Source organism: Pyrus communis, chromosome 8 (assembly GCF_041283825.1).
Source record: "Pyrus communis isolate YQ-2024b chromosome 8, ASM4128382v1, whole genome shotgun sequence".
Classification (NCBI taxonomy): Eukaryota; Viridiplantae; Streptophyta; class Magnoliopsida; order Rosales; family Rosaceae; genus Pyrus; species Pyrus communis.
Window position 1 is genome coordinate 20965503 of NC_142572.1, and position 20443 is coordinate 20985945.

Sequence of the window (20443 nt, forward strand, 5' to 3'; positions counted from 1 at the left end):
ATCAACAATCCGAGATTGACTATACGGAGACCTTTAGTCCAGTTGTCAAGCATAGTACCATTAAACTTGTGTTGAGTTTGGCAGTTTCAAAGAGGTGGCATGTTCGACAATTGGACGTTCAAAATGCATTTCTGCATGGGTATTTGAATGAGGATGTGTACATGAGGCAACCACCAGGTTTTGTTGATAACCAGTATCCTAACTGTGTTTGTAAACTGCAACGTAGTTTATATGGTTTAAAACAGGCGCCTAGGGCCTGATTTCAACGGTTTTCTGAGTTTCTCCTTCAGTTAGGGTTCCAAGAATCCATGTGTGACTACTCTTTGTTTGTTTTTAATCAAAGAGGAGTTTATTTGATTTTGCTTATTTATGTGGATGACATATTGCTCACAGGAAACAACAATACTCAAATGGCATGGTTGATCACAAAGCTCAGCACTTTGTTTTCCATGAAAGACTTGGGTCCCCTTAGTTATTTCTTGGGCGTTGAAGCCACTTACGTTGGTAACAACATGCATTTGACTCAATCCAAGTATGCTCTGGACTTGCTTGAACGAACGAAGTTTAAAGATGCCAAGCCGATTTCCACTCCAGTTTCTGCAGGCCAAAAATTGAGTGCTTATGTTGGTGAGCCTTACAAGCATCCTGATCAATATCGCAGTGTCGTTGGCGCGTTGCAATATTTAACCATCACGAGACCGGATCTCTTATATGTTGTTAACCAGGTGTGCCAATTTATGCACTCACCCAAGGACACTCATTGGATGGCAGTGAAACGTATCTTGCGATATTTGAAGGCCACGTATGATCATGGTCTTGTTTATAAACCTGGAGATATGCAACTGCATGCTTTTTCTGATGCCGACTATGCGGGCAATCCTGATACCTGTCACTCTACAGGAGGTTTTTGTATTTATTTGAGGTCAAATCTGGTGTCTTGGAGCTCCAAGAAACAGAAGACTGTCTCTCGGTCAAGTACAGAAGCTGAATATAGGCAACTAGCCTACACTACTGCTGAGCTATCTTGGTCCTGAAACTAAAAAACCATTAATGTAGTCACTAAAAATAAGCGTTGCAAATCAATGTGATAATTCCGTCACAATTCCGTTAAAAATTATATTATGTGCTGATGTGACACATAACTAGGTCTCACAAGTCTAATTAAATATTGTCACGTGGATTAAAAATATTTAAATAATTAAAAATAATTTTATTTATGAAAAATTAAAAACTGAAAAAAAAAAAGGTGATGATCTTGGAACTCTTCCACTTCCATACGGGATAAAGAGCCAGCGGCCGATTCCAATTCCATTGAAAGATTATCCATGATATTTACTCTTTTCTAACATTCTCTTTACTAAACTTACAAACTCTTCATCATCTGTTGTCTTGAGCAGCGGGGATGAAGCTGAGCTGGAATTCATGATTCTCATAGGAGGAGTGCATAAAGAAACGGAATTTCTTCTGCTACCGATGTGAACGAAGATTGAATAGTTACCAATGAGCCAGGAACTGATGGAATTGATGATTTGAACAGGGTGCTAAAGAAGAAAGAAAAAGGTAGAAATAGAGTTCCAAAAGGATTTGATTCCTCAGAGAGGGTATGAGAACTAAAGCTGAGAGAGAGATGACAGAGACATAGAGAGGGTCAAAAATACACAGAAAGAGAAAGTGACAACACCATCTGAACCGCCCGTTTCGAGACATGTTGCACGGTCCGACATTACACGACGATTCGGTCGGAGACTGATCGGGAAGTGCAGCAGCGGGAAAATCACGACGATGGGTCTTGTGGCAATATTTAATTATTCAAAAATAAAATTATTTTTTAATATTTAAATACTTTTAATTCCTGTGACAATATTTGATTAGACTTACAGAACCCAGTTATATGCCATATCAGCACATAACAGAATTTTTAACGGAATTGTAACGGAATAATCACATTGATTTGAAACGCCTATTTTCAGAGACTATATTAATTGATTTTCAATTTCAAGAACCATCTTGATGAGATGGGTTAATTTCAAAAACTATTTGTGATAAAAACCTTAAATTTTTTTAAAACTCCAAGCCCAATCCGATATCCAAGGCCTAGAACTCCAAATTCGTTTGATCTAAAAAGTCCGATCCAACGTCCGTTCAAAAATCTCGCTCGAAGTCCGCCCCAAAAGTGCCAAACATTCCAAAGAGCAGAAGTCCTGATTCCCTGCAGTAAAAACCACACTAACCAATCGAACCCCCAATCAACACAAGCCACGTAGGAAAAAGACGCGATTTTCTTGTCCCAGAAAAAGGAAAAACAAGTCGTTGAAAATGAAGATATAACTTCGAGCTTAACCCCCCACCTAAACCTTTCTACACAAATCTCATTTCTCTCACTACCCTTTGAATTTTTAGAGATGAAATTCTCCGCGCAGAGAGGAAAATTCAGAGAATTTATATACATACGTATATAAATAAATAAATAAATTTTTTTTTCGAATTTTTTTTTTTTTTTTTTTGGGGGAAATTTGTCGATTAATTTAGTGACGACGAGATGGGTTGCGCTACCAGCAAAAATGCGGATTCAAAAGCGAGCCAGGCCGCAATGTGGCTATCCACCGGCATTGTTGGCCTCCGCAACTCCAAATTGAAGGCAATTTCTCTCTCAATCTCTGTCTCCCAACGCCTATATATGTGTGTATATGTAGTATTGGTTGTATTTATTAGGGTGGTTGATTGAAAATTTGTTTATTTTTTGGATGATTTTTGTGGAGTTGGATAATTGGGTGTGAGGTGTTGGGGAGGTGGGTTTAATACTGTAATTAATTGATTAGTTTTGATGAAGTTGTTTCATTTGGTAGCTGCTGATCATTTACATTTTCCCTGTGTGGTTTGTGATTTTTTTTTTTTTAGTTTTTAATTATTCAAAAATAAATTTATTTTTTATTTTTAAAATAAAGCATTAGAAAAAAATACGACCGTCGTACAAAAATACACCTGTAAAAAAGTAAAAATATTAGTTTTATCATATCTGTCATATGATATTTGTATTAACTCTTTTATAAGGATGAGAGTTGTTTGCACTAATGGACCATATCTTTAGTAGAAAAATAATACAAATGTAATATAAAAACTGTAATAAATGTAACATTACTTGTTAAAAAGCAATCAAGCACTTATCTTCATTATTGCATCTTTTCTTGCATCACGTAAAAAACAAATCAATACTCTACGCGAAACCTTTCAGAATCTTTCACACCTGGATTATATAGTAATTAGTGATTAAGTTATCAAGGCAAAACTCCAAATCAATCGTGCATCTAGTATTGCATATTAATTTCCAACTCCACATCGGTTCGATGAAGACCCTCTATGTCCTGATCGTTTCGGCCGACTTTTCTTACCGATCAGAATGAATAGCATATTTTAATTTCTTTGCAATTACTTTGAAGTTTCCAATTATTTCTTACGTTAAAAGAAAGATAAATAGAAATAGGAAATTAATTCTTTAATTTTCTTTTTTAACCAAAGAAAATTAAGAAATGCAGGTTGGTTGTGTAGTCATATTCTGCGAATTAGAAATGCTAGTTTCAACTACTTCATTTAAAAATATTCCGAATAATATAGAATTAATGTCACGTCAGAGTCCAGGATAAATAAACCTACTTTGATTAAGTAAGTATGAATACATTTTTAGGGATCCTTTCTGAGATAATTGGTTGGAATCCTCTTGACCAGTATTAATGGACCGTTAAATTTTTATCTAACGGTTATAATCTTCAATCACCGGGTATTAATTGTATTCTCTTATTTGTTTTTTTATGCAACTTTTCTCAGGTAGTACAAAACTATTAATAAAATAGTCTAGATTACAACGTCATTGGATAGATTCTAGCATACAACGCGACGAGTGTAAGAGTCCGAGAGATAAAAATAAGGAGATAGCAAGACAATAAAGCAGGTTATGCAGCTGTACGCGGTTTCAAGATTAATAACGAAGATAACACTGAGCTACAAAATTGGAATGAGAAATATGGGCCTGTTTAATGCAATGAGCCCAAATAAGTTAGGCCTAATGCACGTTTTCATTTAGAATTGTAAGGAAAACTTGGGTGTGAATGATGAAATCATAAGATGCAGGAGGAGTTGTCCACTTGCCCTGCAAGCACACTTTTCAGCCTCCTTGCCTTGGGCTTGTAAGAATATGAACATGAGATTGGATTTTTTGACAGTGAACGATTAAGTCCAATTGGAATAGGAAAGCCTTATTTGTGAAGGATTTTGTTATAACATTTAAACTGATATGGATTGGAAAACATAAGTTGTTTTCTACAAGGATTTTAATAGGGAATCCTTATTGGATAAGGAGAGATATATGCCTATATATATTGTGACCTCTGCTCTCACATATGTGTGCTTTGTACGAAACTAAGTCCTATTCTTGGTTAGAGTTCATAATAATCTGACAGAGGGGACAAGAGTCCCAGTGCGCAGAGATCGGTTTGCAGCATCCATGGCTACTTCGAATGGAGGTTCATCAGGTTAATGAAATTGCAATGTTTTATATGCAAAAGGGTTTGTACTTTACTTGACTGATTACTGCAACTTGACCTTGTTCTTGGCTGTATATACAAGTTCAACAGAGCCATGGCTGGAAGTTTGAGAAAAGAGCACCACGCATCAAAATTACAAAGTATGACTATCCTCCAAAAGAAAATCTACAACCATGTATGGAACCTCCAACCCTCCTCTGTAGCTCTTTCTTTAGCCCGTGCTGACTGGCGACTGCAGTGCCGAGTGCCGAGTGCCGAGTGCCGAGTGCCGAGTGCCGAGTGCCGAGTGCCGAGTGCCGATTGCAGGATCTACATAGAACACATCCTATTTTAATTGAGAATTGAATCATGTATTGTTTTAATTATGTTTTAATCATTAGATACGGTGAATGAATTTGATGAACACGAGTACTTTGTTATATTGTGAGTTCGAACTATTGTTTTTAATAGATGTAATATTTATTAAATTTTAATCGTAATTTTCTAAGCGTATTTTTATTTTTTGAGTTTTGCAGTGTTGCTTTGTTCACACGATTGTATTTGACCTGTTGAAAAATGGCCATGAAGGATCTAGTATCATTAACAGCAGCTTTAAGGAATTACTTTCCCATGCCTGCGAGTTGTCATGGCATCGGTGAATATGATCAAAAATTCACTTGAAAATCCAGTAGGGGGAAGTTGATGGTCAAGATCAAGCTTCTTGCTTCGATAGAATCCCTGAAACCATAGATGGATTCCCGATTCAGCAACAACTCTAAGGCATTGTTCTTAGAATTAAATTGTCCAAAAAACAACTAAATTATGTAGATTAAAGCCAAATACCAAACCTCACGAGAAACTTTTGGTGTCTTGATAAAATTTGAAGGTGAATTCAACTGACACTGCTGCAAAAAGCTTCCGCAACCAAGATAAGAAAATCCTGCCCGTGGCTTGGAAATTCGATATCGAATTTCGTATCGCAGGGGTAGTTACACATACTGATGATTAGTTACGTAAAATTGTCATCAATCAGTCAGATGAATGCACGATAATTTTACTTGATGGTTCATCGATCACAACTTTTCACACGGCCATCTTGCATGCAGGTGAGGTTAAATCATCATAATTAAACATGAAAACATCTGAAGAAATATAGAAGAAGAAGAAGAAGAAAAATACGCAAATTAAACAAATGTGATAATATCTGGACCTCATACATAAATATCTTAATTAGATAGAGCTCAATTACCTGCTCATCAGTTCCCTGCTCTGCTACAAAACAGACTGTCACTCGAATCCTTCGCCATGGACATTCGATATCGAATTTGGTTACATAGGATAGCAGTGTGCCTACACGTAGTGATGAAAAGTTATGTAAAAGCGAAATCAATCTTGTTCGAAGATCATCTGAAAAGATATATATAGCCACATTTGATGCAACGTAATTTCTAAATAACATAGAGCTCGGTGATACTACCAGGAGAAAACAGAGACTAATTCGTAAGAGACTAATTCGTAAGGAGGAAAAGCATAGCAAGATCGAAATTTCAGAATCCTTTTGGCAAGTATTTCCAGATTAGGACAGCCATCAAAAGCCAGAAAGGCACAAGGTATAGAAATTGTACAACTCACAGCTATTGTCCAGTAATATGTTCAAGTTATAATTCTCTCAAAAATCAAGGTACCTCGAATGTACCAATTCGCAAATCTTTTTCGGGATTTCATTGATCAAACTTCTACCTAAATTTAATGTCCTACAACATTTCAGTTATAAAAATGAAAGTTGAGGGTACGGAGATTTTTGCAATTGTAATAAGTATTAGAAGGTGAAAGTCGGCAATTGTGCATTGCCATTAACACGGTCAAATGGCGAACCTTTTCACCTAAAACCTCTACTTCATTGCCAACACCCTCAACATTGATGATCAAACATTCGTTCTAGGTGAGAGATTGCACAAAGTCATGAATAATATCATGCATTTTGCAACCTATAATTTTACCACTAACACTTTCTTTAAATCTTGAAAAGACCATGCTACTAAGTTAGGAAAAATTGCTTGACCAATTTCTGTCTTATATTTAGTCTATTTTGAATTAAGATAATCTTGCGCCATCCATATATTAGCTAAACCACCTTTGTCAAACTCATGATCTTTAAGAAAACTAGCACAACATGAAAGACATTATTTGACTATTGGGACCAAATCATAATAACATGGTAATAGTGGTTGGAGAACTTTTCGCTCCATCTCTTTTCAATTCCATATCTTACTATTCCAGACACATAGTCATTCATCCCTTGTTGTACGTGAGACCGCCTAAATCTTTTACGGTGAGAGGCAAATCTTTATATTTCTCGCTCTACCATTTTTTTTACTAATATCTTCAAACGCCTTAAGACTCGTCTACTTGCCTAGCAAAAAACACGATGTGATTGAAGATTAAAAACAATAGTCTTTACTTAACTCTCCCAGAATCATCAATAGCAAAAGAGTAAGAGTAACAAAGATGCAAGGGAAAATTTTAACACCACTTTGAATAAATATGCAAACACGAAAAATTCCGAAATTTCGATGTCTACAAAGTAATTGGTCCCACTTTTCAGGGTTATAGGTCCGCCCGGCATGTGGGACAATGAGAAACCTCTTGCCGTCAATGGATGTTGACATAGATTCCAAGACATGGCTCACCTGATCGTTCGAACTAGGTGTGTTATCACTGTTTATGGCTTTGCAATCTTAATCTCATTCGCAAACCAATATTTTCTTATCAAAACAGGATTCAACATTGGCATCATTATGAGCTAGTTGGGTCAGACTTGTCTTTCCCATTCCTCCCATCCCTAGAAAAGGGAGGATAAGGATCACCCTATCTTCTCTACCATCAATCAACAACTTTGTTATCAAAACAACTTTTTCATGTTCTTCAAAAAAAAAAAAAAAAAAACAAAAGGGAGGATAAGGATCACCCTATCTTCTCTACCATCAATCAACAACTTTGTTATCAAAACAACTTTTTCATGTTCTTCAAAAAAAAAAAAAAAAAAACAACCTTTTCATTTCCGCTTCTCTTCCTTCATTTTTCCACCCCTTCCATCATCTTCCATCCCCTCCTCTCACGTTATCTATTTTGTCTTTTTCTTTTTATCACCCTATCTTCTCTACCATCAATCAACAACTTTGTTATAAAAACATCTTTTTCGTTTCCGCTTCTCTTCTCTCATTTTTTTATCCCCTTCCATTATCTTCCATTCCTTCCTCTCACATTATCTATTTTGTCTTCTTTTTTTTTTTTTTATAAAAAATTAATACAAGATGTTAACGTAATTTAATCATAACCATTCAAATAGGAGGGAAGGGAAAATGAAGTAAAAAAAGAGATGAGAGAATCCTACTCCATACCTTAGACATGTCGACATAGGGAGAAGTCTATTGTTGTTTAGGTACTTGTTGAATATCGTTCTCATTGGGTTGAAACATAAGCGCGTTTCTTCTTTGCTCATCAATCACACTTAACCTCTCATTCGAAGTTACCTCTATTGCTTTTCGAAAACAAAAGCAACTAGGGGTGACAGAGAAAGTTGGCTTGTCTTCTTGCTCTTAGTACTGGTTTGGTACTGAGATGATTTAAAAAAAAAGGGTATAAAAAAAAGTTGGGAGTGTTTGGTAAACATTCAACTTCAGTTTTTTTTCACAGTTTTGGGTGGAAAAAAAACTGAAAGTTCAAAGCAGCAAAAGCTAGCTTTAAAAAACTTGCTTTTTTTGCTTCCACAAACTTATGCGCAACCCTAATTTGCAATAGGCGCTGAGCCCTTGAATGAAACTTTCAAACATCCAAAATGACCTTAAACAATTAAATAATTACACATAATACCAAGTGGAAAACGTCGCCGACTTCAATTGGGAGGTCATCCTCGTCAATCCCACCACAACGCTATTCACTCCCAGCTTCAACAATCACCGTTATTGACATTGAATTTCATACCCTAGGACATTGTTTCTGTCTCTATGCTTCCTCCCATCTCTTGTCCGTCTTCTTTCACTCCCATGCCAACAAAATTGTGCCGAGAAATACCACCACATTTTCCAACGACGACCGGATTTGGTTTTGGCATCGCAAATTTGCCCAGATTTCCCAAATTGCATTGCTTACAGGTGACTGATCTTCGTATTTTTGCAAATTAGGAGAGCCCAAATTGCCTAGACGGACACCAAAATTCAATTTTTCCAAATACCCAAAATTAAATATAGGAAACTACTTCATATGATCAAATTCATACTATACAGTTTCAAAAAGAAAAAATGATTAGTCCCGGAAGAAGAAAGAAACCAGCATCCTGGAGCGTTGGCCATGCTCGATGTAAATAATGAACTCCTCAAGCAGCTAGATCATGTATGTATTGCAAATCATATGACATGTAAGAGAGATTGAGGAACGGAGTAGAAAATAGAAAAGAAGAAGACGGAGCAAAAAAAATAAAAACTTAGAAAATTGGGGTTGTGGGGGAGACTTCTAGAGAGATGTTTTTGGTTTTTGGAAAGTCTGGTTCAATAGTGGGGTAGTGGGAGAGATTTTTCGATGCAGATGGAGAAAATAAAGGGGGAAGACTTAAGAAAATTAAATTAATGACACATCTAGTATTATACATTTTTTGGTCATTTTGCACAGTCACAACTATTTTACATAAATGTTTACTAAACACTATAATACTATTTTTATTTTCCAAAAGCACTTTTACAAAAAATTTTACCAAATACTCTGTTATTTTATTTCACAACTGCTTATTCTTACAATACAACAAAAACATTTTTTTTTTTTAAACACAGAAATATCAAACCAGCTTCTCGCAGCCCAACTTCTTGTTTCAGCATGTCTGTGTCCAACACGTCCATCATTTCGTAGGATATATGGCTGTGCTGCTCCTGCCATTGCCTTTGTCTGCTGCACCATGCCACCAGTGTTCAATAATGTAATGGAAGCCATCTCAGCTGCAAGCATTACCACCAGTTTTCAATGATGGAGACAAAGTTTCCTCCACCCAGACCCAACAAATAACAATGGTGATTCTCGTTGACCACCAAAATGACCACACTGTCCTTTCTCAGAACTTGGAAGTATGGTATTGGCAGTCAAATTACACTCTGGTTTCAATCTAGAGAGTCGTCAAGCAATAGAGAAAAATACGACAGTCGTACAAACGTACATATACAATTGGCAGAGTAAAAAAGTAATCAAGCACCTTCATCATCGCATCTTTCCCAGCACCACGTCAACGTCAAAAGGCAATTGAAGTGATATATTCATTGACTTGGAAGTCTTTGTGTTTGCATTAGGGTATAGGCCCTATAGGGCTCCATATGCATTGCATAACTAGCATATTGGTGAGGGAGTCGATCATCCGAGCAAACAAGAGGACTTTTGTAACTAAGAATAGGTCAAATCAAAATAAACCAAAATGTCAAGCTAATCACCAATTGTCGGGTTCGTGTTTGTACAAAGGAAAATGATCCAGCGAAGATTCTTTTTGGATTGTGATTTTCACACATTATTGACTACTTTTTTCCACACCCTTTCTTATTTTTTTAATACTTAATTTACATCCTACTATTTAATCTTTCATATATTACCTTCTTACTTTTTATAGGTAATTACTGAAAGATTAAATAAGGAGGGGTATATATAGAAGATTAAATAGTAGAATATCAATTAAGTATTAAAAAATATGAAGGGATGTGGGGAAAGTAGTTAAGGATGTGTGAAAATCACAACCCTTCTTTTTTTAGGGATCCTAGAGATCCCGTGATCGTGACATTTCATCGTACATTGTACGGTCAGTTTTTGTTAGGTACTATTTATATGTAATTTTGAAATGATTTATAACCACATGATATATGATGAACGGTTACGATCATGAAATTCGCACAAGTATCTCCTGGTTCCCATGTCGCTGCCCCCTCTCTCTTTCTCGATACTGACACTGGGATACACATTTCTTTAATGTCACTCACTATGAAAATGCAAAGATGACCATATATGTAGAAGTAAAGATTCTTTTAATACCAAAATTGTAAGTCTAAAGAAGATAAGGAGTGATATATCAAAGCAACTCACAAACTGAGAGAGATTAGTGGGTCAATTCAGACCATAAAAGGATATGTGGTTTTACCATTCTACACAAATTTTTATTCCAATCAAACTGCATAAATGGTGATCATGTAGTTCACTTTATCAAGAATATTTATCATATCAACAAAAATTTGACTCTCCTCATCCACTATTCAATATCGCTTGTATAAATAAATTAAGGAACATGAAAGTGATGGCATATAGCTAACAAACCTACCTTTGAATAATTTAAGGAATTTTGTTGTAATAATAGGTCAAAAGAAATAAACCAAAACGTTAAGCTAATCACCAATTGTAGGGTTCATGTTTTTAAAATAGGTATAGTCTCCGGTGTCACTATATTTCTCTTGCAGTGACACTGGAACAAAAAGTTTCTCTTTAGTGTCACTCGCTATGAATGCAAAGGCTACTTACCATATATAGAAGCATAGATTCTATTAATCACCAAAATTTTATGTCTTAACATAACAACGGAGAGCAATTCGTTTTAGAAGGAGTTCACACCTACGTCTCGTCCATGCATGTGTTTAAAACCCTATATATGTCGTTTTATTAGAACATGACGCCACGCTGAACTCAATTTTCTATAAGTCCTTCTCATAACAAACTGATATATCAAAGGAGCTCAATCCATCTCCAATGAAGATTGCTAAAGGTCTACAAGCCCAAAAATGGCTTGATTTGTCCAAAAATCTATCTCCAATGGATAGTTGGGCTATAAATCTATGGAGCTCAACATGCTATTATTTGGCCAAAGGGGCATCATGCTAGCTAACTACAGTCTCTCTCCCAGCCCGTTACCTGCGGGGCCGAGCTGCCATGTTACAATAATTGATTCAAATTTTATGACTGGACATAAAAGCATCGGGTAGTTGGGCTGGTAACAGCTAGCTAACGTCAATTAGTTGCTAGAATTCCCTCTTTTTTTTTTTAGGCGAAATTTAAAAACATAAAAAAAAATTCTTTTTTTCTTTCCTATAAATACCTATCCCATTTGTACGTCATTTCTCACATTCTTTTTACCCTTACATACTATCTTACCTCATTTTAATCCAAATTTCACATTCTATTCACCTCAAACTCTTTTCAGACATACACCTCTCTTGCCATTTCCAATAATCTAAATTACATTCTCTTTGTTTTGTTTCAATGGTTATATTTTCAACCAAGGGAAGGGGTTGGACCCTAAAAGAAGATGAAGTTATTTGCAAGGTTTATAGTTATAGGTGGGCCTCTAAAGAGAGTGTCAAGGGTATTGTCAATCAAGTGGAGGCCTTTGGACTCATACGTCAAGTCCCGATGAAAAAACAGCTTTATCCGAATTTGAACAAATGACATCAAGTATTGACAAAGGACGAAATGAGACATTAAACAGATAGAATGTCTGATAAATTATTACAAACTTAAAATTCGGTTAGAGATGATATATGAATATGGTCTGACACTGTTCATTTAAAAATAATTTTTTTGCATGCCTATAATTCTAGACAGGGCTATGCTTATCCCATTTGGTTAGAGATGACCTCGCAAATGAGTAAGTTAGTGGGGTTATATAAGATCATCAAAATACACGTGGTTTTGTTGTGATAACAAATAATATGTAACTCAATTGATTAAAAGAAAAATTAATGAAAATGGTTTGAAAACTTTGAGTTTTAATGATAAGAACAAAATAAAGGGTAAAGTGAATAGTACCAGGATTGAATTTTTAGTGTAAAAATATGGTTTTTCGTTAAAGTGAACAGTAGTGTGGGCTTTTAGTTAAAACTCTCTTGATTAAAGACATTAATCCTTCATATGAGAATCCAACTCCTTCTCACTTTACTTCTCACACATCTTTTGTTAATTTATGTTTTTTGATATTTTTTAATTTATCTGATCTAAAGGTTAAAAATTAAAAAAATATGAGAAGTAAAAAATGATGTGTGAATATCACATCCCAAAATAAAAGGGGATGGCATATGGCTAAAATATCATATCTTTGAATAATTTGTTGACTGATTAGCACATGTCACAAATTATATAAAAGAAAGGGATTAAAGTCTTAGAAAGCAGAGAGCATAACTGGGAAGCATCGTGGAAACGCGCTATCCATAACAAGAAAAACCATTTCACCCGCAATAGTCGCACAGCTCCCACCACCACCAACAATGGCTGTGACGGACTTCTTCGTCGGCGAGATCACGACGGAGCTCCTGAAAAATTTAATCGCCCTCTCCCGCAAGTCATGCAACAGCAGAGGAATCGCCGAGGAACTCAAAACCTCAGTCGAGCAGCTCCTCCCCATAATCCAAGAAATCAAGTACTCCGGCGTCGAGCTACCGGCCGAACGGCAATTCCAGCTCGACCGCATGTCGGAAGTTCTCCAGAAGGGCCTCGAACTGGTCCAAAAAATCCTCGCGACACCGCGCTGGAACTTTTACAGGCACGTCCGATTGGCGAAAAAGATGGAGGCTTTGGAGAAGACAGTGTCCAGATTTCTTCAGGGCCCATTACAGCTCCATATTTTGGCCGACGTCCACCACATTAGGGCGGGGATGGATCAGCGGTTCGACCGGCTTGATTGGTCGAACCGGATGCTGGAACAGCGGCTTGGGACCTTAAAGATTGGGACTTGCGGGGGCGGGGGTGTCGGTAGCGGGTGGATGGAGGAAGCTGTGAGGAGGGTGGAGGAGGAAGGGCAGATGAAGTGGGAGGTGAGCAGTTCGGTGGTGTTGGGATTGGGGGTGGGGATGAAGACGGTGAAGGAAATGATTTTTGGGAGGGAGGATTTGAGGGTCGTTGGAATTTGTGGGATTGGTGGCTCTGGGAAAACCACTCTCGCTAGAGAACTTTGCAAGGATGATCAAGTTAGATGTAAGTAACTGAGTGCCTTTTTCGGATTGCGTACTTGTGATCATAATCGATTTTGCTAGAAGTGCTTTTATTTTATGACAAACAAGTTGAAATTCGTATTGAAAATTCAAGTGCTTTTCAGATGATATAATCGCTTTTTCGCCAATTGTTGTCAAAAGCGTTTTTAGATGAATTTTCAAAAATCTGCTTTGTTTTGCTTCTTTTGAGAATGTTCTTTAATGGGTTTTATAGAACTTGAATTTTCTTTAATGGGTTCTCTAGAATTTGAGTTCTTTAGAATCAAACACTGACTCTGTTTTGTGTTCATCGCCGTTCGAATGCAGCTTATTTCAGTGAGAGAATTCTGTTCCTGACAGTATCACAGTCTCCAGATGTGAACCAGTTGAAGGCCAAGATTGTGCAGTTCATCATGGGGAACCAAATTCTCAGTCCCAATTCTGTGCTTCCCCAATGGAACTTGCAATATGAATGGATAACCACAACGAAAACTCTGGTGGTTTTGGATGATGTGTGGTCACTGGCAGTGCTTGAGCCGCTGCTCTTTAAGATCCCGGGCTGCAAGTTTCTTGTGGTCTCACGTTTCAAATTTCCAAACGTTCTCGATGCCACTTATGATGTTGAGTTGTTGAGGGAAGAAGAAGCACTCTCTCTGTTTTGTCACTCTGCTTTTGGCCAAAAGTCAATTCCCCCGGCTGCTGATAAACATTTGGTCAAGCAGGTACTATCTTAGTGCCCGTTTGCAATTCTTTCCGCTCATAAGCACTTTTGCTAGAATACAATTGCTTCTTTGAAAAGCTCTAAAAAGTGATTCTATAATGCATAATCACTTTCTAAGTTCTACTGCTAAACATAGTCATAAGTCTCCAATCTCCATTTTCAGCTAATCAAAATGGGTTATTTTGTGTTTCTTTAGATCGGCAACTGATTGTTTTCTTGAACTTTAGATTGTTAACGAGTGCAAGCGGCTTCCTTTGGCTCTCAAAGTGATTGGAGCTTCACTGAAGGACCAGCCTGAATTGTGTTGGGCAAATGCAAGGAGCAAGTTGTCGAAAGGGGAAGCTTTTTGTGAGTCCCATGAGAACAATCTACTTAAACGTATGGCAACGAGTCTCGACTGCTTATCCAAAAATGTTAAATCATGTTTCTTGGATTTGGGTGCGTTTCCAGAAGACAAGAAGATCCCTCTTGATGTCCTTACCAATATGTGGGTTGAAATACATGGCATCGACGAAGAAGAAGCTTTTGCTATTCTTGTCGAGCTTTCGAACAAAAATCTCCTCACCCTAGTGAAAGATGCACGGTACGATGCTTAAAGTTCGGTACTTGATTTCTTTTACTTCAGTGTGATTAGTTTCTGTTTTGAACCCTTTGATTATATTAATGTTGCAGAGTTGGAGACATATATAGCAGTTGCTATGACATATCTGTTACACAACATGATGTACTGCGGGACCTTGCTCTTCATTTGAGCAATGATGGCAGCGTGAACGAACGCAGTCGATTGCTTATGCCAAGAAGAGAGACTGAACTTCCAAGAGAATGGGAGAGGGGTTCAGATCAGCCATTTCACGCGAAGATTGTATCAGTTCATACCGGTATTAACGTGCCTCAGTAATTGCATTATTGATTATGAGGTTATTTGTTATGTTTACTCTTTGGTGCTGATTCAAACCGATTCATCCCTTGATAATGCAGGTGAAATGAAAGAGATGGACTGGTTCCAGATGGAGTTTCCCAAATGTGAAGTGCTGATTTTGAATTTTTCATCGGACGACGAGTACCTTCTTCCTCCTTTCATTGAAAACATGCCAAAGTTGAGGGCATTGATAATCATGAATTACAGTACGTCAAATTGCATCCTAAATGGCCTTTCAGTCTTCTCTAACTTAACCAACTTGAGAAGCCTCTGGCTCGAAAAAGTATTTGTCCCTCAGTTATCTACCATCCCCCTGAAAAATCTGAGGAAAATCTATATAATCCTATGCAAGATCAGTAATAGCCTTGATCAATCAGCCTTTCCTCGGCTCACAGAGCTCACCATCGATCATTGCGATGACTTATTCCAGCTGCCTTTGTGCATTTGCGCAATGCCTTCTCTCAAGAACTTGAGCGTAACCAACTGCCACAGCCTATACCACCTCCCAGCTGATTTGGGAAAGCTGCACTCTCTACAGATCCTAAGGCTATATGCGTGTCCGGCACTGCAGACGCTTCCGGCCAGCATTTGCGAGTTACTTCGCTTGAAGTACATTGACATTTCCCAATGTGTAAATTTGAGATGCCTTCCCATGGACATTGGTAAGTTAGCAAGTTTGGAAAAGATTGAAATGAGGGAATGTTCACAAATTAGCAATCTACCGAAATCCGCTGCAACGTTACAGTCTCTGCGCCGTGTAGTGTGCGACGAGGATATTTCTTGGATGTGGAGAGACGCAGAGAAGGCATTGCCGGAGCTTCATGTTCAGGTGGTGGAGAAACATTTCGATCTGGACTGGCTCGACGAATGAGCAAATTGTTGCACCATTACCAATATTAATTTGTTTGGATTTTGATGTAAATAGGAAATCATTTGTTCATACGAAGTTAAATAATAGGAATTGAGATTCTCTTCAGATTTATGTGTCTGGGGTTAAGGATCAGGAGATCCAATAGACTCATTTTAAATATTGCTGCTCTCATGAGCCTATCTCATTGGTCCAACTTACACAAATTAAGGGCGCGAATCGTTTTTTGCAACGGTTCGGATTTTCTGGTCTTTGTGCTCTAGACACAGAGGTCCAGAGAGGAGGTTGATTCAAATAATAGGGAAAAAAAAAATTAGAGGATTATTCTGCAAGTGGTGTTTCTGTGGTTCTGTTTTCTTTGAAGACATCAGAAGTCGTCGGAAGTGCCGTCTTTAGTGACAGTCAACTGAGGATAGGCGGCTAAGAAGCAACAAAGTGACTTATTTCACAAGGACTTTATCCTGAAGCCAAAATTTAGGACAAGGACTTTTGAAATATTTGTAACGTCTGATTGACTTCAGTTGGGGTCCAATTTTATTGAGAGTGTTTGAATTAGTACTGGTTTGATACTGAGGTGCTTTTATAAAAAGTGGGTATAAAAAAAGCTGAGCTCAAAAATATGTTTGGTAAACACTTAAAAATAGCTTATTTTCATAATTTTAGGTGAAAAAAGCTGAAAACGTAAAGCAGCAAAAATGAGCTTATTCTTACACCACAGCAGAAACAATTTTTTTTTCAAAGCACAACAATTCCAAACCAGCGCTTAGTCAACCCTCATCCCACGATCCCATCCATCCCACTTATTCCCTCCCCCTAATAAGACTTTAGCACATGACACCACACCCAATATTAAAAATAATTGATTGATTTCAAGATTCTAAAAGACATTAGGTGTTAATAGAACGGTAAGCAAAGGTTTAGCGCTTAAGCACCTAGGCGAAGCTTAGACGGCCTAGATAGATTTAAGTAAATTTATAAAATATCATATAAATAAGTGTTTATTTATACTTAAAAAAAACATGTACTTATTATGTATTGAAAATTTAAAAAAAATGTAAATAAAGTGTAGAGTCCTAATTAGTTTATTGGGAAAAAGGGACATGCAAAGCATTAGGTACATCGAATATCAAGCTACAAAGCCTTCAATACCCTTCAGCTCAAAGCCAAAATATCATCACATATTCACCAAACAAAATATGAAAAATAGAAAGAAAAAATGCTTCTTTGACTTTTCAACACCTTCCTACTTCTAGTCTACACAAAAAAAGTTGCAGTGCATTAGTTTCTCTCTCTTCGTACTCGTCAAAGTTCGGCGATCTAGGTTTGAGAAAAAACCAGTATTTTTCAGGAAAATTCATAAAATTTCTTTTTTTTTATTTGTAAATTGGGTTTGAAACCATCGTTCTGAGTTTTTGATTGTTGGGTTTTGAATCTTTCTATCTGGGTCTCTCTGTTTCGGCTTCATAAATTGTTGGGTCTCTCTTTTGATCTGGAGGTCGATGAATGGCGTGTGCGAATGTGCGATTAGGAACTTTGGGGTTCCTAGCTTTTGGGTTTGTAGGATGCACAGAGCTTATGAGTTTAAAGTCTGAGATGAAAGCTTCTTGGTTTGCACAAAGCTTCTGGGTTTTTGGTTTTGCACAAAGCTTCTGGGTTTCTAGGTTCCGACTAGCATTCCGCCTAGATCGTCTAATACCGCCTAGGCGGCCAACTAGACCCTCTCCGATTTTATTGAACGTTTGTCCAAAATCATCATGGAAGCTCATCGCCGAGCTTCTAGGTCGATTTTTAGATCACTGATTAATTTAAACTTCTGGACTAACTTAATAAAAACTCTTGATTTTTAAATCATCATTGTCAAGATTCACCTAAAATATTTTTTTTCCTTTTTGAAAAACATTCAAAGGAACTTTATTGATAACGAAGAAAGAAGTTACACTGATGTAAATCTAACTTCTCATAATATAAGTAAAAAGGATAAAAAAATTACATAAAGAAGGGGACATAAATTCTACCTCTAGAAACGAAAACAATAAAGAGACATGAAAACTGAAAAGGACAAGGCAACATGAAACCTGACATTTCTAAATCCAAACCTAAAGGTTTAAACCTACAAAGCAGATTGAGCAACATCACAGAGTTAAGGAAAAAAAAAAAAAAAAAAAACAGTGAGATAAACATGTATTCTGAGATGCACATTAATTTGAGAAGCGGAAGCCAGTAGCCAACATAATCTAAATGCTGAGATTCACATTGATTTGAGAAGTGGAAGCCATGAAAACTAACATAGTCCGAACGAGCAACTGGTGAAGGGAAAAAATCATTTAAATTATTGTACCAAGCAACAAAATATTACGTCTCTCTATTGGTCCAATCGCTGTTAAATGAGTAAACTCTTTTGATTTGACTGAATTTTTGCAAAAAAAGATCTTTCAAGAAAAACTAAAATTATCGATTCATATCATGAGAAATTTTATACAATGAGTACAAAAGAATCTTGAACACCAGGTATTAACCTGGTTTATGCAACTTTCTCAGTTATTACAAAACTGTTAATAATATAATCTAAATTACAACGTCATTGAGGAGATTCGAGCATACAACGTGACGTTTGTAAGAGATGGAAACAAAGAGATATATCGTAAGATAGCAAAGCAGGCTATGAAACCATATTACATATGCAATGAACCTTTATTTTCAGTGGTGTTTTATCTTGCCAAGCTTGTAAATGTGATGACCATAAAGAAGATTTCAAGCTGCCGGATCCCTTGGCAGAGGAAGCTTGCTGCATATCTATGAAACAATTTCTGGTTTTTCTTCCGAGGCTAATAACAACGATGACACTGAGCTACAAAATTGGAATGAGAAATATGGGCCGGTTTAATACAATGAGCCCAAATAAACGTTGGGTCTTATGCACGTTTTCATATTTTCATAATCACCCGGGGTCTCAATTATCTTTTTCTATTGTCCTCCATGAAAGTCTAGATTTGGCTTATCTTTAGCTACGCATCCTGAAATTTCATTTTTAATCTCATTTTACTCTCTGTAATTCAAAAAACGTCATTTAATTTCTTAAAATTTAAAATTCGCTCTACTTTACCCCTTGAAACTCGAAGTTCGCTTCACATTACTTTAGATCAGTTAATTTCTTATGTGAATTTGATTTGGGTGCGGCAGGCTAATCAATTTATTTTTTATTTTTTTCATCTCTTCAATTTCTTTTAAACTTAATATTCTTTGATTATTTAATTTTAAAGCATAATGAAGATTTATAACCAAATTTATTGCACATGTGGGCCTCACATATGTTTTAGGAGGCGAGCTATAAGTTTTAGGAAGAAGAGAGTCCACAAGTCAAAGTGAAAAGAATTTTTAGTTTTCAGGGGGTAAAGTGGCGAGTTTTGAGTTATAGGGGGCAAAGTGAGATTAAAATAGAGTTCTGGGGGACGTAACTGAAAATAAGCCTTCAGATTTATCATATTTTTAGAGAAGGTAATCAAATTGCTAATTGGGTAGCTAATTATGGTGTTGATCACTAAAATGTTAATTGGTGGGATTCATGCCATTCTTATGCTGATCACTCATAAAAATTATACATAATAGCATAGGGAGATTATATTCACACACCCCAAATTACTCCTCCCACATCTTTTTAATTTTTTAATATTTTTCTATCAAGTGTTAGTGAACCGCTTACCAACAGTTCTTTTTTCCCGCTTTCTAACCGCAAGAGGAAAGGAAGAGGTTTAGGGAGAGGGAAGGGGACCAAGAGGCAGGGATCGGACATTCAGTTCAAGGTGGAGAACCTATAGTTCGGGGGGCAATTTTCGGGCGCAAAGCCTCCGGTTCCAGCTCTATCTTATGGTCCACTGGCCTTCTCGGTGTAAGGGTCTTCAACACTTAGGCATGACATCCTCAAAATCTCTTGTCGGGATCGTGGAATTATCGCTCGAGAAGTAAGTAAGCTGTTCCTTGTTTGGTCATAAGGATAATCTTTCTTATTAGATCAGGGGCGGCCGGCCCGGGGGTTACCCGCGATTGGTAATGGCATAACCAGAAGAGGGGTAGGGGGGACAAGGTTAAGCGCTGGGTAGCGCAGCGCATCTGTTTTGGGTACAGAGGCGACGAGGGGTGCTAACTCGGCCACCCAACCCAGCCGGTCAGGGGCGGGCCGGCCATAGGTTCGAATCCTGCCACCTTTCTTGTGGATTATCCTGTGGTTACCGGATGATGGGTGTAGAAAATATTAAAAAATTAAAAGGGTGTGGGAGAAGTAATTTGATGTGTGTGAATATAATCTCTCAATAGCATAATATAAAAGAACATTTGACTGTTGAGACCAAATTATAATAACTTAGTAATAGTGGTTGGAAAACTTTTTGCTCCCCCTTTTTTCGATCCGATATCTTACTAATCAAGACACCTAGCCATTCACCC

At 37.1% G+C, this 20443-nt stretch overlaps 1 protein-coding gene and 1 long non-coding RNA gene across 2 annotated transcripts; both read left to right on the forward strand.

Moving 5' to 3' along the window:
• Positions 1–4330: 4330 nt before the first annotated feature.
• Positions 4331–5036, forward strand: LOC137718848 (uncharacterized). Its single transcript, XR_011065938.2, has 2 exons — positions 4331–4526; positions 4621–5036. It is a non-coding gene; the product is annotated as an uncharacterized LOC137718848 (long non-coding RNA).
• Positions 5037–12668: 7632 nt separating this feature from the next.
• On the forward strand, positions 12669–16111 carry LOC137717624 (putative disease resistance protein At4g33300). The gene is made up of 5 exons (XM_068457043.2): positions 12669–13499; positions 13823–14217; positions 14444–14799; positions 14889–15094; positions 15195–16111. The coding sequence occupies exons 1-5, from the start codon at positions 12794–12796 to the stop codon at positions 16004–16006; spliced, it is 2475 nt and encodes an 824-aa protein (XP_068313144.2). The 5' UTR covers positions 12669–12793; the 3' UTR covers positions 16007–16111.
• Positions 16112–20443: the final 4332 nt, after the last annotated feature.

Bases quoted from the DNA above. Each gene is read 5' to 3' on its own strand.
- LOC137717624 (XM_068457043.2), top strand. From the start codon at position 12,794: ATGGCTGTGACGGACTTCTTCGTCGGCGAGATCACGACGGAGCTCCTG. The intron at 14,218-14,443 runs GTACTATCTTAG...CTTGAACTTTAG, and splicing joins ATAAACATTTGGTCAAGCAG to ATTGTTAACGAGTGCAAGCG. The intron at 15,095-15,194 runs GTATTAACGTGC...TTGATAATGCAG, and splicing joins GATTGTATCAGTTCATACCG to GTGAAATGAAAGAGATGGAC.